This window comes from Martes martes (assembly GCF_963455335.1).
Source record: "Martes martes genome assembly, chromosome: 8".
NCBI lineage: Eukaryota > Metazoa > Chordata > Mammalia > Carnivora > Mustelidae > Martes > Martes martes.
The window spans coordinates 39,253,555-39,272,366 of NC_137895.1; the positions used below are offsets into that span (position 1 = coordinate 39,253,555).

At 38.6% G+C, this 18,812-nt stretch overlaps 1 protein-coding gene across 2 annotated transcripts in view; it reads right to left on the minus strand.

The window, feature by feature from the left end:
• Positions 1-18,195, minus strand: part of SYT1 (synaptotagmin 1) — a gene marked incomplete at both ends in the record, with an annotated part of 201,993 nt that extends 183,798 nt beyond the window's left edge. The window contains one exon of one of the 2 annotated variants that reach the window (XM_080810141.1): positions 18,021-18,195. In XM_080810141.1, the coding sequence (XP_080666267.1) occupies positions 18,021-18,186 (166 nt within the window). The remainder of the gene's footprint in view (positions 1-18,020) is intronic. The other variant, XM_080810140.1, reaches the window with a different exon arrangement.
• Positions 18,196-18,812: the final 617 nt, after the last annotated feature.

An 18,812-nucleotide genomic window follows, 5' to 3' on the forward strand; every position in this document is an offset into this window, starting at 1 on the left:
ACTATGAATGTTTTGGGAGGAGAGGGCATCTTGTAAGAGAGTTGAGAGCCTAGATGGGTTTGGGACCCCCGGGCTTCAGCCGGAATCCTCTGCTGCTGCTTAGTAGTTGAATGGCCTTGGTGACGAACTCTCCTTAACCTTCAGTTCATCATCCATAAAACTGGGAGTAATATTAGGATCAACCTCCTAGGTTTGTCGTAAGGAGTAAGTTAGGTAATGTACGGCACCTGTGGGTTCCTGGGTATGTACTCAGTAAGTGGTAGCTATCAGGATAGTGCATAAAGCTACCTTGCATACAGTCTGTATTACAGTATTCTCTGCAGCCGCAGGGCATAAAGCAGCATCCAGTAAGCTCAGCACTGGGCGAAGTCCCTCTGGGCAAAAGTGCATCTGGTCAAAGTCTTAACTTCTACACCTGATTGAAAGGACACCTAAATGGCCTGAAGGAAGATGAAGTGGATGAAGTCTGGCTTCCTTAGCTTCTTAGGACCTTTCTTCTTGTCAAGTGACACTCTTTCCTGGAAGAGAGGTGATTGGGAATGATGTAGGCAGAGATGGAAAATGATCTGTCATTCACAGAAACCCAGGTGATTCTTGATGTGGGAAACAAAGGCAGAAGAGAAATTGTTACATTTCCTTAATACCTACAGCCTATTGACAAATCCTGGAAACAGGCAGAGTGACTTTCCTCTAGGAATGCAAATGCCTCGATGTTAATACTTTGCTAAGGGCAAAAGGGAATCTTAGCCTGACCCCCAGGATCCTATAAGTCTACTTTAACATATAAAAAACTTCCTTTACCTCTACCCCCTCAAGATCCATGTTGGCAATCATCCCCCAAGCATATGGCCCACTGATATACATCTGAAGGGTCTCATGACTCAGGTTTTATGAGATGGTAAGAAATGACCATTTCCCAACAATAGGTAACCCCCTCGAGGTCCTGGAGACCTTGCTTCCAAATTTACTTAGAGACATATACTGTCTCTAACCTCTTCCCAACTTGAAAGTGTATAATGGGCCACACCTCATGATCCCGGTGCAGCTCTTTCTGCCCATGGGTCTGTCCCCGTGCTTTAATTAAACCACCCTTTTTGCACCTAATGTGTCTCAAGAATTCTTTCTTGGTCATTGGCTTGGAACCCTAACGTCTTTCCTACATCAATTCTCATGTAACTTGGCCATTGCATTAATGTCCTAGAGCTACTGAAACCAATTATCATAGACTGGGTGGCTTAAAATAATAGGCAGTTACTCTTCTCTGGCAAGAAGTTGTTCCAAAATCAAGGTGTTGGCAGGGCCAGGCTCTCTCTTAAGGTTGTGGGAAAGAATCTGTTCTGTATCTTTCTTTTAGTTTCTGGTGTGAGGGCAGTCTTGGTTGTTTCTTGCCTTGTAGACAACATCATTCCAGTCTCTGCTTTCATTGCCACCTGGCTTTTTCCCTGTGTGTCTCTGTCTCCGTGTCTCTTCTTTTAAGGCCATGAGTCACAGATGGTTAAGAGCTACTCTACTCCAGCGTATCATCTTAACTTGATTAGATCTGTAAAGATCTTTCCAAAAAAGTCACATTCATGGGTATTTGGAGTTAGGACTTGAAAATATCTTTTTGTGGCATATAGTTCAGTCCACAATACTACTATATACTTCTGCACTGAAAAATATATTTCTAATTTCTTAATCTGGATATGTATTTTTTTCTACCAACACCCTTTATTTTCTACTTATTTTCTTCTCTTCTTTAAAAAAATACTAAAAAAGTTGTCAATGTGGAAAAAGTCCTCATTAAACAAAGAATTTTTTCTGAAGTCTTTTCTCATAGAATTTTCTTACCATTCTTTTATAATCAGTGCTAGGAAGAAACCAAACTCCTTGTGGAAATGTGATGCATGTAATTGAGATGGCCACTGGGTATCAGTGTATAAACCTCAACTGTTTAGCCAACATTGTTGTGGTTTAGGACTAAACTGGTTTTCACAATCAGTAAACAGGAGTTTTTCTTCTCAGTAGTTCATGGCTAAAACAGTTTTCATTACTGGGATTTTAAAAATAATAAATCTTTTTATAATAAGATTCTGAGTATTTTTGAAAACTCATTTTACCCAGAAAGATGTCAGTTTCAGAAATGCAGAGAGTTTCATCTGCGGTGTGTTTGAAACAGCTTTTGGAATGTGAGATATGCTAAGAATCTAAACCTTAAGCCTTTCGGAGGGCTTTACTGATACAGAAAAATTCTTCCTTTTTTTTTTTAAAAGAATATTCTCCATATTTTTGTTCATATGTGTATTTCTTCTAAAGGAGAGTGTCAGAAGCTTATAACACATAATTATTTTTAAAACATGAATATGTCAAACTTACACTTTCTAATAATCATATTGAGTATAGTTCATAGTAGCTCACAGTAGCTCATAATTTCAACTCCTACATCTGGGTTCATACTAAAAACAGAAACCGTATTTAGTCAATTTCTTAAAGCAAAAGTTTAGAATTGGAACAGCCTCTCCAACTCGGGATCCAGTGGTGTTTTCATAGATACTCTGAAACCTGTTGAAATGAGCTAGTTACCATTACCAAAACAGAACCTTTGAAGGATTTGCTAGACAGGGAGGTATGAATAGCAAACTCTTTCAGCTTTCACACTCTGTCACATTGCTCAGATACCAAAGAACCTGCACCGTAACATCTCACCATTGTAACCTTGCTACTGTGAACGCTGCAGAAATAGACTATGTTAGTGGTTAGAATGAAATGCCACCAAAATGAAGAACAGAATGAGAATAAGTGTGATGCTTTCCAGGTCAAATCCACTTAATTTTATAAAAATAAATAAATAAATCTATCGATCTATCTATCTGTCTAAATGTACATAGTACCAACTGACGTTAGGGAAAAGAAAATCTCCAGTGACTTCTCATGAAGTAAAGATTGTTTTGTTCTTTGCCTTTCCAGATCTTTGGTAAGTAGAATACTGAGATGGTTCCCAAGACCTCTCCCTCCCCTCCCCTCCCCGCTGCTGGTATACACTACCTTTTGTAATCTTCTCCTTGCGTGTGGGTGAGACCTGCAACATATTAGGTTACCTTGTATGACCAAGGTGTAGGGATGTATTTAAGGTTCTAGATCAGTTAATTTTGAATCAAAAGGAAGATCATTCTGGGTGGATCAGACTTAATCAGGTGAACCCCCTTCAAGAGGGACCTGAATCCTTTCTGAGATGAGAGAGAGATGTTCTGCTAACTTTCAGGAAACAAACATGCTATAAACTTGCCTTTGAAAAGGGCACCTCCAGGAAGTGAGGGTCTCAATCCTACGATGGCTAGGAACTGAATTTCTCCTCAAAATCTGAAGAACTTTGGAAGAGGGTCCTAAGTCCTCTAACTGACTTGTTGACTGCAGTCTTATGAGACCCTGAGCAAATGTCCCGGTAAAACTATGCCTGGATTCCTGATCCACATAAATTGGGAAATAAATGTGTATTATTTTAAGTTACTATGTTGTATTATGTTGTAACCTTTTATGCAACATTGGAAAACTAACATTTCTCCCTACAAACCTTTTTTTTTTTTTTTTTTTTGGTATATATTTATAATAGTAAAGCATAGTCTCAAATTTAGTAAGTAATTATTTACTGTCTACTCTATAGGAACTGTATATATGAGAATGTCCATCTCTGCCCCCCAAAGAATTTAGACTAATCTGGAGGAATGAGACAAACAGCTCTAACAAAAGAATAAAATTGGCAAGTGCCATAAGTATGAGACCCTATGGGAAGGGAAGTCCAAGAGAGCCTCTGATCAAGGAAGCAGGAAAAATAGTCCAAATATATTGGCATACGGTCTCAGAAGCATTTTATAGTCAAAGTTCACTAGTCATTTTTAAAAAAGGTATTTATTTATTTGAGAGAGAGAGGGAGAGAAAGAGACTGAGTGGCAGAGGGAGAAAGGGAGAGAGTCTCCAGCAACCTCTACACTCAGCAGGGAACCTTATGGGGGTGGGGGAGGAAGGGACTCTGTCTCCGGACTCTTGAGATCATGACCTGAGCCAAAACCAGGAGTCAGATGCTTAACTGACTGCATCACCCGGGAGCCCCAAAGTACATTAGTTGTTTGAGTGTATTATAGTGTCTAACATTCTAGCTGTCCCTGGACTATCATCTACAGGTTCCCAAGTAACTTCTGTTACAAAAACTATGAGGGATTAGTGATAATACTAGGGGTGTAGGTACATGGTGGTGTTTTAAAAGAAGCCAGGAAAGAGTTAGCTCTGCCTATGGTAATGACAGTGTATTTTGTTTTCTCTTCATTCTAGTCACTGTCTTAACACTTACCCAATTAATCTTTGTTCTGTCAAGTGCATGGGCTATCATTCTGTTTGTCCTTGCAGGAGAGAAGAGATCACACTCATTGCTTTCACTTTCTCACTTCACTTTCTTGCTTCTTAGCTCGTCACCTCACACCCTGCAAGCTGGTTTCTGATTCTGTCTCCCTAATGAAACAAGGCTTTCCAAGGTCAACAAAAAGGTCTAAATCCACTGGCCATTTCTCAGGCATAATCTTCCATGATCTATATGTGGCTTTTGCCATGTCTGGTTGCTTAAATCTCAAATTTTTCTTTCTCATGCTCAAAAACAAAACAAAACAAAACAAAAAACAAAAAAAAAACTCTGTTCCTGAAATCTCATGAAGTCTTAAGGTTTACAGAGTAAATTCTGATGTATCTCATAAAGCCTTATGGTTTACAGAGGAAAGCATTAAGTGGGGTCGCATGCTTTCTCTTCCAATCTCATCATTCAGTGTATCCTATAACCCAATTATACCAACTAAACTGCTAACCATAAAACTGTGATGGTACTCACAACTGGTATTGAACAACTCCTGTGGTTCAGTATGGAATGCCTTTCTGTCACTTTCTTGGTTATGCAAATCACCTCCTCTGGTTTAAGGCACAATTGAAAGGCCACTTCTTTTTTTTTAACTCCTTCTCTTTTATTCCCATAATCTTTCTCCCTCCTTTGTGTCTGGCTTACCTGTACTACTTCATTATGCCCTGGGCTAAAGTATGTTTTGCTTAACATCTTTGAGATTCTTTATCCTCTCATAAAATTGGGATCATAACTATATACCCAGTAGGGTTGTTCTGAGGAATAATTGGTCAAACTGTAATATATTGATGAGGGGTCTGTACTAATTACTCAGCGATTTCTGGTGGCGATGATGATAGTGCTATCTGCTCCTAGTCCCTCTCTGGACTGAAAATAACACCAGGGCAGACTGCATGCTTTAGTCATTTTGTTTCTCCCAAACTTCAAGGAGTAGGTTTAGTAAGTTTTTAATCCAATTGGCTACTGTTTCTCAGAAACTTTTTCCTTCACTTCTCTGACACTGTATTTCTACTTTACGCACTTTTATTTCTTCATTGGTTTCCCTACTCAGCCATGAATTTTATATTTTAATCATTTTTTCACTTTCTCTTTTCCACCCTATGAGACTTTCTTAATAACAGCCATTACCCACTTTCACAACCTAAATTTCTGTGCGGTCAACACCCAGACCATTTCCATTTCCAATGCTGATCCCCCCCCCCCCACCTTTGGCATTCCTGTTCCCTAAAGGGTGTGACCCTCCCAGAGTACCCAGCTTCTCTGGAACTATTCCTTACTTTCTTTGCCTGGACACCCTCACATTCACTTGCAGTGCCTAGCAAATCTGTGCCTTTATTTTCACAGCAGCTAAGGCTTTCTTTATCTGCAGTGTTCCTTCAATTACTTCCTTTCTGCCTCTTCCCTCCTTCCAGCCCTCCCCTTGCAATCTATCCTACCCACATGCTGCCGCCAGATTGATGTTGCTTAAACGAAACTGTAATTGTGTTACTTCCTTGTTTAAATATCTTGAATCGTTCCTGGATCCCCCTTAACTATTAAATAAAGTCTAAACTCCTTAGCCTGATATTGATGGCCCTCTCCAAATGAATTCCAAATGACTTTTCCAGTCTTGTTTTTGATGACGACTCTACAACGTCCCTGAGGTTGCAGCATGCGTCACGTCTTACATCATTACCATTTCCATGCCTATCTTTTCTCTCTGATTAGATTATAAGAATGGTAACTTAAACTGTGTGGTATGTGACCACCAGCCATTCGTCCATGCCGTCTGCATTAGTTGATGGCCTGCTCTCTGTAGGGCATGTCGTATCTAGTCTAGAGAAGGAAAGAATGGGTGGGACTAGGAGGCTATCTTCAATGAACTTAAAGTCCAGGAAGGAATATAAGATATGAGCATAATACTATATTACATGGTAGAAGATAAGCATATTAAAGGAATAATACGGGTGTTTAGTATTATTTAGTGTTTACAGCATTCCTGTAAAGGATTGAGCCTTCATTCTTTAGGATATGGAGGCTTGGATATGCAGAGATGGGAGTAATGGCATTTCAAATGTGGGAACACCATGGACCAAGGCATAAGGGCAGAGAATGTAGGGTTGTAAGTGTGGAACAGTGACTAATTCAATTAAGAGAAGCTGAAAGAAGGCTAGGAAGGTAGGTTGGGGCTGTACTACAGAGAGGGTCTTGGATGACAGTGAGGGAGTTCAAAAGTCAGCAAAGGGGATAAGGTACCTGAGTAAGAGACTTGGGTGTTCAGAGCAGGCATTTTGGAAGAAGCATCTCAAAAGCTTATATGTGATCAGATTGGCAGAAGAGTGGAAAATTGTGGAATGAACTCATAGGAGACTCCAAGGACTATGATATGGATAAGGACCCAAATAGAGCAGTGGCAGTGGGCATGGGAAGGAAAGAGGGGACAGAGAATGAGTTAATAGGACTTGATAAAAAGTTGAACAATGGGGAAAATGTGGCAAATGTCAAAGGTGATGTTCGAGTTCTGAGTTTCAAGATAGAAGAATATATATATTTATGTATCTGTTTTTTGGAGGGCAAAAGTGAGTTTAGTTTGATATATGTAATTTCAATTGCAAATAGCATCTACAGATGTATGGATTTCGCACTTCAAAAATGGAATTCATTGTTGTTTTAATTTCCATTTCCCTAATGACTAAAAATGTTGAACATCTTTACATGAATTTATCAGTCAGATGTATCTTCTTTCATTATTTGTGTTCAAATCTTTTGCTCATTTTTGTATTGGTTTGTAAGAGGTTTTTTCTTTTCCAAACATATTTTGGAAGCATCTTCTTTATTAAATATATTTATTATGGATATTGTCTCCAGTTTGTGACTTGCCTTTTTACTAATGGTACATTTCAGAAAGCAAAAAATCTTTATTTTGGAAGAAGTTGATTTTACTACCTTTTTCTTTATAGTTAATGTGTTTGGGTGTCCTTTTAAGAAAACCCTTGCCAGATAGACAAAGTGGGGACATACTGGCGAAAGGGTAGAAACTTCCAGGATACAGAGCAATTGGAACTCTCCTGTATCACTGGCAAGATGTTAATAACACAACCACTGTAGAAAAAACAGATTGACACTGTGAGAGCTGAAGCCGACTTACTGTAAAACAGCGAAAACAGATCTCTACTGATTAGGCCTGGAAGGCAGCCAGGTAAATTGCATTAGAGTCCCAGTAGCAAATATGGAGTTGAAAGGTAGATGGATGCCAACAGCTGTTGAAAGGGGAGGTGACAGGGCACTGTTCTAGTTAGTGTGGGCAGAAGATGGTGGACAAGGCCATTTCGAGGCACCACTTCAAAATATCTTCATTCTTGTGGCATTGTTGGCACCAAGAGTAGCTGAGAAACTAAACTGCAGTGTTTTGTGTAGCTGATAAGGTGAGACAGAAATTTACCCAAGCAAACCTTACAAAAGTAACCATTTCTGGAAAAGGTGCTGAAACACAACACTTGAAGTTGTCTTTCAACTCTTCACAAAAGCCCAAGAAACTGGGTTGTGTTGCCAAGGAACTGGGTTGTGTTGTGGAGCAATAGTCGTAAGAAAAGAGTCTGTCCTGTTTCTTGGGCATGCCAATACAACATATTATCTTTAAAACTAAAAGACGAAGCTAAAACCCAGATCTCCACTTGAATAAAAATGCTTCTGGAGAGAACCATTTACCCTGAGGACCAACATGGCAGCTGCTTGTATCTTAGCACTGAATGGGACTGGGCTGCCTCCAGGCCAACAGGGAACGTTTTTATTCAGCCCAGGCAAAAGGGATAGAAAACAAAACAGGAAATGACAAAGTTAAAGAAAGATTGAGGAACAAAAGAGAAAAATAAAAAGAGAGGGTGGAAGAGAAAAGGTGAGTGTGTAGTGCCGTGTGGCTGAGGGCAAAACAAAAGGCTATTGCAGGTAACCTATCCTTAATCCAGGGTAATGGTCCATTTTGCCTCTGATGATGGCTGTTGCTCCTTTCCAGTAAGATCCCTTTGGAAGTCCCTCCCTCCCATCCTTCTTTCTTCTTTTCTAAATGGAGGTATAATTGACATAGAACATTAGTATCAGGTGTATGATATAATGACTTGGTATTTGTGTAGCAAAATGATGACCATCATGAAGTCTGGTTAATATCTGTCCCTACACATAGTTATATAGTTACATAGTTACAATTGTAACATAGTTAAAATTGTTTTCCTTGTGATGAAAGCTTTTAAGGTCTACTTTCTTAGCAACTCATGAGTATACAATACAGTATTGACTATAGTCACTGCTCTGTGTTGTAGCTCTAGGACTTACTTATCTTATAACTGGAAGTTTGTACCTTTTGACTCCCTGCCTCCCAATTTCACCCATCCCCGCAACTCCCTGCAGCCGGCAGCCACATCTTCCTTCTGTATGTATGAGTGGAAGTCCTTTACTTGAGAATATGAATATCTAGGATCTTTGGAGCTAGAGGAGAATCATTATTATCCTTATTTTACTTAAAGGTAAAATGATTTGCCCAAGGTCATATAGTAGTAATGCAGAACCACAATTTTGAACCCAGACAGACTAACTCCAGAACTTATACTCTGGCCTTGAATCACAGCAAGCAATGCTGTCCCAACTTGGATTAGTTACTAACACTGGGTCAGAGTCTCTGAGTGATTTGCGTAGTATCCTGGACCAGGTATTAACACTAGAGGGGTTCCGGAGTGTACTAAAGAAATTAGGGAGTAATATTTACAGGGTTATAACAATGTTTCTAATCACCGTAATGGTTTACTGATTTTATAGAATTGGATCCAAATCCTTCTGAAAAGGAAATTATTATAAAATTTACTTTCAAGGCAATGAGCAATATAACTCCGTCAGTTAAGGTTTACTACACAGAGATCCTGGATCTTTTCTAAGTTTCAATGGACAGGTCCACATTACTTTCAGTAAATTCTATATATACTAAGGCAACTATATTTCTATTATTTATAGTCTACCACTGACACACCCCTCACCCAGCTTTTCTTTTTAACTTCTGTGTGTACAAAGAGCTCGAAAAAGAAAAAAAAGGTTTAAGTGGATTTGAAATTCTGTCAGGACAGCAGTTTCATTCAAAGTGTTTGGTGGGGAAAGCTTTAAATGGACAAATAGCATCTTAATTTTTATTTCAAACTTCTCTAAATTCACTTAAAAGGCAGGCTGGGGAGGCATGTGGGATCTGAAGATACCAAGTTTAAATCCTTTATTATAGTTTTCTCCTCCATGAAAATCAGAACAAAAAAATAAAGTCAAGTGTTAAAAATATAATAGTACATCATATATTTTCCTGCTGGTTTCTGCTTCTAAATTCTTTGTCCGATTTAATAGAAACTGGCACAAACCTGTCCATCATGCCATAAAAGATCTACGGAGTCATTCAGAGTAAAGGAGAAAGCCATGGTCTCCCAGCTTCTCTTTCTCTGCTGTTTTCTTAATAGATTTGCATTTGCAATCAGGCTTCCTCTTGTGAAAATGCAACCTGTATTTTGACATGCAAATGCTATGTGGCAAGGGGTAGACATTTAAAGCTATTTTAACATATATTTGTAAAGCATTTCAGCAAGGTAATTCCTGAGCTATTTTTAATGTGTGGCCAAAATATCCACTCCCCTTCTTTGTCCTTAGGTGTATTTACTTAATGTTTTTGAAATGCTAATGGAATATAGCTAAATGAGGTTGAGAAACTTAACTGAGATCTTAATTCACTTGGTGGCTTTATGTGCTCACCGTTACTCTGTGTTACCAGTGCTTTGGAAATTTGTAAAATCCCTCAACACTAGTTCAGTTGAAAGACATGAACTTCTTGGGGGAATTTTCTGCATAATAGGCTTCCAAGAGGGAAACACAGTTCAAGGACACATTTAAACAACTTTCCTGAAATATCAGTAGCATATTCTTTTAATGTTTCCACATCAAAAATAGGCTGTTGATAGAATCATTTTGCAGACTTGTTCTTTAAAAATCCATATTACACACAATGTCCCAATTTACAACAAATAGTTTATAATATTCCTTTTACTCTCCAAGTATAAATAATACAACATGTCTATGTATATAATTTTTACAAATCAAGAAAATGTGGTAAGTATAATAAAAAGGGAAAATAAAACAGTGTAAATGAAATAATTTACATTTCAGTATAAAAATCTTCAGGTGTAACGACACTAGAAGACAATGAAATAATCAAGTGCTTGCACCTGCAAGAAGGGATTTTGGAGTTAGAGAAGACAATCAAGATTTTTAAAAATTAGGAGGAAAATGAAGTCAGAGTTTGGGTGAACATTACACTAAAAGCTAGAATGTTCAGTTTATATTAGAACCATGCAGAAATACAGTATAGCCATGTTTTTATGTCAAATAGTTTAGACAATTATAAACAGTTTTCTTCTAAATGCATGTCTTACGGAAATTTTGAAAATCGTGTGGAATGTGGGAATATTTTTCATTGTGTGAAACTGTCTCACACATTACAAGATTTGTAGGCTCCTAAGCCCATGATCTTTAAATGCCAGTTGCCATTCCTCTTCCCCATTTTTTTTTTTAAAGATTTTTATTTATTTATTTGACAGACAGAGATCACAAGTAGGCAGAGAAGCAGGCAGAGAGCGAGGAAGGAAAGCGGGCTTCCCGCTGAGCAGAGAGCCTGATGCGGGCTCCACCCCAGGACCCTGGGATCATGACCTGAGCTGAAGGCAGAGGCTTTAACCCACTAAGCCACCCAGGTGTCCCCTCTTCCCCATTTTTAAGCACACTAAAACGGCCCAATGAGTATCAGAATATCTAGCCAGAGACAATGCCAACTCTACTAAAAACCAAACAGACTTCACACTAAATGATTACGTTTTTACTAATGGTAGCTCTTAAATATTTCTCTGTCTCTATTCACATATACACGCAGGTATTTTCTATGTTTTGAACCAGAATTAGACTTAAAAAGATGATGAAATAAATTAAGATTTCATGAAAAATGTTTGACTATAAGCACAAATTACTACATTGTGCTGTGATGAATTGCAACCCTTTTATCTCTAAGTGTCCTTGTCCCAAATCAATTCCTTTAGCGTTGCATTGATGAAGTCACTCAGTATTACAAAGGACTTACTTTGCTCTGAAAATAACACTCGTCAGTATTGTAACTTTTTTTCGTAGAGCTATTTCAATTGACTAGAAGCTAACAATGAATAATAACACTTAATATTTTGGCCACTGTTTTTCTGAAGCCTGAGGAAGAACTGAGTCAACAGATGATCACAGAAGCTGAGTCATACACAGAGTTCATTGATACGATGAAACAAAATCTAAGGTTAGTCCTTACGTAGTAGTGAGTTATTAACTTGGCACTGAGTGCAAGAAAAGAAATGCAGAAGCATGAAGTGAACAAGTATCTACTTTAAATCCAATGAGAAACTCTGAATTAGTATTAAATTTGTGTTCCAAATATTCAGTCCTTTAAAACCTATCAAAAGGCAAACATCTCGTATAGGCACACGAGACCCTAATAGTTTTAGTCTTAGTGGTGATAAGGAATGGTGGAGTTGATTTGCAGCCTTGGTGATAGTCTGTTTGTGCAAATTTATAAATTTCGAGATTTTTCCTGACGCTCCCGTACCTACAGCTTGCTCCATGTGTAGCTGCTTTGAACAAATCACTTACCTGACTGAGCCTGAGCTTTCTCATGTGTAAAATGAGGGTCGCCAAGCTGGCGATCACTACAGTAATTACTGCTATTCACATGCCACGGATTCCTGTCTGTTCCTAAGGATTCTCTTCATTTGATCTTGAAATGGTCTTCTGACATTAACGTTACATTCATGACATTAACAGAAAGCAGTGACAGGACCCGCAGCAATGACCTTCTATCCGTTTGGCAGTCAGATGAGGGAAGATGACTGATTGGACTGCATTTTGCATCACCGATAGGCTTATGCCATATTTAACCACCTATCTATCACTACTGGGTGTTGAGTTTCACTGGTGTTGCTGGGAAGGCTGACACGGCTTTCCCTGTTAGTTTTCCAAGTCATGGCTTTCAGAGTTCCCCTCAGCCAGGGGTCTTTGTTGCTGCCCATGGGAGAGAATCTTGGGGGGCGGTGGGTAAGGAAGACACTTTGAACTCACCACAGCAGCTAGATTTGCTTTATTGACATTAGAAATTGAGGCTTCTATAATATTTCATTCAAACAAAGGGATCCTTGGCTAAAATGGTGTGAAAACCATGACTGCCTAGATCAGTTTCTCCAAGCATGGCACAAAGAGCATTAGGTATAATGTTTGGTATAATAGTGTTTGCAACGGGAAACTATCTATACAGTTTCTGGCATGGGGTCAGGCACTTTCAAAGTATGGTAAATATAAGTATGTGGAAGGAATGGTTCTTGTCTCTGAGGAATTTACATTTTCATGAGGAATAGAGGCCCCAGACAAAACCGAATAACCAAGGTAAAGATTTTCATGAAGGGCTTTGGAAGGAGGAAGACTCAAGTAATTCGCCTTGGGAAATGAGGAAACTTCAATTCCAAGTGATAACATCTGAACTGGTTCTTGGAGGATAAAAAATGTGTCTGTGTTAATGGCGGAAGGGAGTCCAGGAAGAGAGAAGAGCATTAGAGAAAACACTGGAATGTGAATGTTGGCTGGGTTGGAGAGGTTTTTCATGAGCACAGTTAACAGTACTGAAATGAGTTGCAGGAACAGGAGTGAAGGTGAACTAGATCAGGGAGACAAGATCGATAGTGAGAGTTCTTATTTGAAAGACCAGGTGAATGAGATCACCCAGAGAGAACATGTTGGAAAAACAAACGAACTAACAAAAAAATGGACCAGGGTTAAAAATGTAATCCTGGATCCTCTGCCTCTTAAGGGGAGAAAAGACAATGAAAGAGGAGGACCGGCCAATGAAAGAGTGTAGGGATGGACAGAAAAGGAAGAGGAGAAAAAGCAGAGTCCTGGAAATCAAGAGTTTCAGATGATGGTGGCTAATAGCGATAATAATACAGAAATATGTGACTGAGTGAAGGTGGATCATAACCTTCATAACATCAAGAAGTAGCTGGTGATTCCAGTGAAAACAACGTCAATGGCGCATGCAGAATGGAAATTAGAATGGAAGGAGTTGAGTTGTTCATGGGAGTTGAAGAAAGAGATATCTGGGTCAAGGTTATGTTTTTCAATAAATTTTGGTGTAGATATGAAGGAAGAAGATATAAAGGTAGCTTGACAGAGGGGTAAAGTAAGGAGAAGAAAAGTTTAGTGCAGGAAAGAAGAAAATGGAACATTTCCTGAGCACTTACTGTGTGTTGAATTTTTGCTAGGCACTTTCAGATAGGAGAACCTTGAGCATGTGCATGGGCCAAAAGGAATGAAGGAGCAAGAAAGTGAAATTATAGAAGTTATTTAAAAAAGAAAAAGGAAAATTGGAGGTGATAATGGGGGAAGGAAACACCATGAGGGAATTCACCTTTGCTAGATCAGACATCATTGGAATGGGTTTAGAGAATTCAATGTGCATATAGTAGGCTGCATAGTTTTTGGTATTTTCATAATTCAGGTTTCTGTCTGACCTGCGTAGATGGCTTTTCTAAATTGGAAATAGATTTGTTAAAGTGACAGCTTGAGTTTAATACTAACTAATATTTGTAGAATGCTTACTCTGTGCCAGATACTCTGTGAAGCCCTTTAAATGCCCTGCTCCCTTTACCCAACAACCCTGTGGTGGAGATACCATCTTTGTCCCTATTTTATACAGGAAGAAACTGATACACAGAAAGTTGAACAGAGCTGGTACACGGTAGAGCTTAGATTTGAACCCATGTAGTCTGCATCCAGAGCTTGTGTTTTTAATCCCTCTGTTAAACTATCGAATGGCATTCCTGCATGAATTATACAATTACCCTTAGTCCACTCTTACTCCGGACTAAGAGACAGGTTCTGGCTCTTTGGTTTTCTGCTGTGCTCAAGGAAAGGGATACTCTACTTGAAGAAGCTCATGAATATCAAAACCTTAATCACAGCTCTTTGGATGACATGAGTTCACGCTTTACAAACCAACTATGGCCCTAGTCATATTAAAATCAAAGTTGCAAAATAAAGAAACGTTCGGAAAAACCTTGTCTGCTTCATTTAGATAACGGTGTGCTGAATGAATTGAAAGATAAAAATGCTCAGCATTTACCATTTCCTTTTCTTCCCTTTTTTAAGCCCCATGGTGTTACGGATGATATCATCAGGCAATTTGGTTTGAATATGTTCCTTGCTGGACCGTGCAGATTACCCAACTAATGACATGCCTACTCCTTGCCATTGTGACACCTCTCTTCTCACAAGTGGGAATTTCAAGTGACAGACTAAAGCTGTTTGCTATCAATTTTGCAAAAAAAACCCACATCTGCCAGATAGCCAAGATTTAGTTCAGAGACTGAAATCAATTAATATTCTAATTTGTTACCTGTCATTAGCGTCACACTGTATTATGCCAAGTCAAAAGTGATAACCTTTATATAACATAGGCTCCTAAAGGAATTTGATTCGCAGGATGTGTTTTATTTGTGCTTAGTGTTGCTCCTGGCGCATAAATCCCATTAGAAATTTCAATTACACAGACAGTAAAAATTGTGGTGGATTAAAACGAAAGAGTAAAATACGCCATTACTCATTTTTAATAAAACTATATGGCTGTGTTTATGGTAAGTTTTTCTAACTCTAATTTAGTGTACTGTTTTAAGATTTGGTTAGTGCACTTGTTTCATTCTATTAAGTCAAGGAGAGATCAAGAAATATGGTATTTTTATAGGTGTTGCCCAGATCCTCTGACATTCTATTACTTTAGGTTGCTGATCAAAAGCAAACCTCCATGGAGGAATAGATGAGACACTTGGTCTCAGGGCCACTATGGAAGAATGGGACAAGGGAATGGAACAGTGCCTTGGGAAGAAATGAAATTAGCCAAGGAAAGAAAGGAACTAAGGGAGCATTTCCTAGTTTTTATTTCCCAGCTGGCTGTTTTCTTGCTGCTAAACTGGAGGAAATATAATGCATATGATGGCTGTCTCTAAGTGGGAAAGGGTAAAACATGGAGGTATCACTGCAAGGATGGAAACAATTTGCTTTTTTCAGTGTGAATGACACAGTCAAGCTCTGAAATGATTCTTAATGTTAAAAATTAAAGATTCTTAATATGCTTTAATTTTTCAGCATCTTCAGGCCTCAAAGTTCAAGAGGGTGGTTCAGGATGTAAGTTAAATAGACATTCAGTCATGCATTCATTCAGGAAGTAGACATGGAGGCCTCATATGTGCCAGGCACTACCTGGGATATAACTGTGCAAAGAACAGACCCAAGTCCTTGTTCTCAGAGAGCTTACATTATTTCGGAGGGATCCAGAGCAATTTAAAAACAATAAGGAACACCATCTGCAGTGCGATGCAAAATTATACGGTGAGAAATAGAGCAAGGGTGAGGACGGGAACTTCCGGCAAAGCTGGGGTGGGATGAATGAGTTATCATTTTAAGCAGCACGGTTGGGGAAGTCCTTAACTAAGAGAATGACATTTGCACAAAGCCTAAAGGAGAAGAGAGAATGAGTTATGTGGAGGCATGCAGAACATTCAGTCCCATAGTTAGTACCAGTGCCATGTCTCTCATGGGGTTTATTCTTCTAGAGGAGGTGGTTTTGCAGATCAAGCAGAATATGCATTTTATTTGATGTTCTTCACTTCTTTCTCTGCTAGCTCATTTCTCATAAAGCAATCATGCTGATAAAATATTCAAGTGAGAGTTTGCCCGCATGACATATGCATTTTGGTTTGTGCCTTGTAATTACAATCTCAAAGTTTTGTCAGTAGCACCGGGATCCTCCATCAACCCTGTAGCAGAGCAGGAAAGAGAACTTGGATTTCCCATCCTAGGGCTCCATCTATTGGTCCATCTCTACCTCCTCTAGATTATGGATCTTCCTGCTGAGAATGATAATTACTGGCCACTATACTGAGTGTCTCTCAGATGAACTTGAATTTGTTAAAAGTAAACCGATCAACAAATTATTAGTCACTAACAGACAAGAAATTGATTCTGTATATATTTTTTTCTCTTGCTTTCTCAATGTCCTTACAGAATAATTTTCTTATAAATTGATAAATCTCTCATCTGGATGACTGCAACATTCTGCTTTATCTTCTGCCCTTGACTTTCTAGAGCCCATTTTCAACACGGTTGCTAGAGTGATCGTTAAAAAAAAACCTGAGTCAGATCATGGGACACCCTTGCTCAAAACTCTACAAAGCAATTTTGTTTCACTCATAGTAAAATCCAAGTTCTTAGACTAATGCCCACGGCCTCACATGATGGGGCCTATGTTACAAGTCCGAATTCACCTTCTGCCATCCTTCACCTCATTCATTCTACTAAAGCTCCCTGGGCTCCTTGCTGTTCCAAACAGATTTTTGCTGAAGGGGCTTTGTCTGGAATTCCCAGAATTAAAATTAAAATTAAAATTAAAATTAAAATTAAAATTTTGGAATTTAAAACTTCCTCCTCCATTCCCTTCAGGGTTCCTTACAAAAGAAACCAGCCCTGATCATCCTAAAAAATAATGTTTTTCCCTCTATGCCCTTCTATATTCCACTTACTCCTCTTTAGTTTTTCTTTAAAAATTATTTTTATTTAACTTCAATTAATTAACATATAGTAGATTATTAGTTACAGAGGTAGAGGTCTGTGATTCATCAGATTTCTATAACACCCGATGCTCATTACATCATGTGCCCTCCTTAATGTCCATCACGCATTGACCCCACCCACCTCTACACCAACCCCCCTCCCCCCCCAGCAACCCTCAGTTTGTTTGCTATGATTCGGAGTCTCTTACGGTTTGTCTTTCTCTCTGACTTCATTGTCTTTAGTTTCTCTTATATCATTTCTTACTGCATGACTTACTGTATATATTTGCATCTTTACTGATTTGTTACTTTTTTCACTAGAATATAAGCCTTGTGAGGCCCAAAACGTATTTTTCCTGCATCTGAAAAACTCTCTAGTTCATCAGAAGTGTTCAAATCTGAATAAACAGACCAACCTATGGTTTCAGATTTAAACGCCGCTGGTAGAACTAGAGCTGCCCTCATACACATGTACTTAGGTACAGGTGGTTGTTTTCCTGAGGAGGACAAAGAAAAACTGTGCAGAAACTTTGAAATATTAATAAATGAAAGGAAACCATGCTTGTGATATCAGGAAGGTACATTTTAGCTATTGCTTAGGAATAATTTTTACAATGGAATAATTTCATAAATATAAATTTAAAACATACGGCACAATCCATTAACATGAATATTCTAGAGAAAAACAGCCATTGAAAAAAAATACCTACCTGCATTAAACACAAGATACAATTTTTTTAATAAACAGGGCTTTGAGGTATCAAGTGTACTTAAAGATTTAAAAAATTCCATTTCCAATATTCCATCTTCTTATTGGAATGCTACCATGCCAATAATTTAAAAAATCAAATGTATGTTTATAGTATGTCAAGAGAAATTCTGCCTTTTCTCCCCTAGTGGGTAAGGCCATTTTCACGCATTTCTTTTGACCCTACCAGCCGACCATATGTAGTAGTACTCACATGGAATTTTATGCAGCTCATTCATAAACTTCTCCTTCAGCTTGGAAAAGGCATCTTCCTTTCCTTCCCCAGGACTGGCTGGCTCTGTGGCATTATGGGGGAGAACGGTTGCAACAGTAGTGACTGGCGGGGCGGCCAGCGCCTCATGATGACTCTCGCTCACCATTTTAGGTGCAGGTGAATCTAAGAGGGGAGGGAAGCAAAATAAATAAATAAATAAAAGAACAATTCAGAGTGGCTTAACTGATCCTACATCAAAGGTACACCAGAGATGAGACACATCAGGGGGTGCACCTGTTCCCTGGGTAACTAGTCCAGCATTAGCATATTACTTTATGTTGGTTCATAAAGTATTTATGGAACCGCCATGGAGAGTCTTTTCCAGAAGGTAAGACCAGGCGCACGTCCTGAAAACCCTCTCCTAACAATAACGTGGGAGCTCTCAAATCTATTAGCTGTTTATTCTGCCAAGTATTTACTGTGCAGATGTGACTTCTAATCCGTATGTTACAGGACTGTGGATGATGAAGAAGTTGCTGAGAACATACAGGCTCTGTGCTCTCAACGTTTGTATCTTGTAAGAGGAAAGAAAGATAAAATATTTATATTGAAAATTTTGATGAACGATAGCATGCATTCAAAATATTAGTGACTTTTTAGATGGTTGTAAGCCACGCTGTTATGACATTGATACTGTAAGATGTCATGAGTGTCAAAGAGAAGTTAGTTCTTGAATTTCGTTTATTGATGGTACATTTCCCTCGCAGTCTTTTTTTTTTTTTTTTTGACATT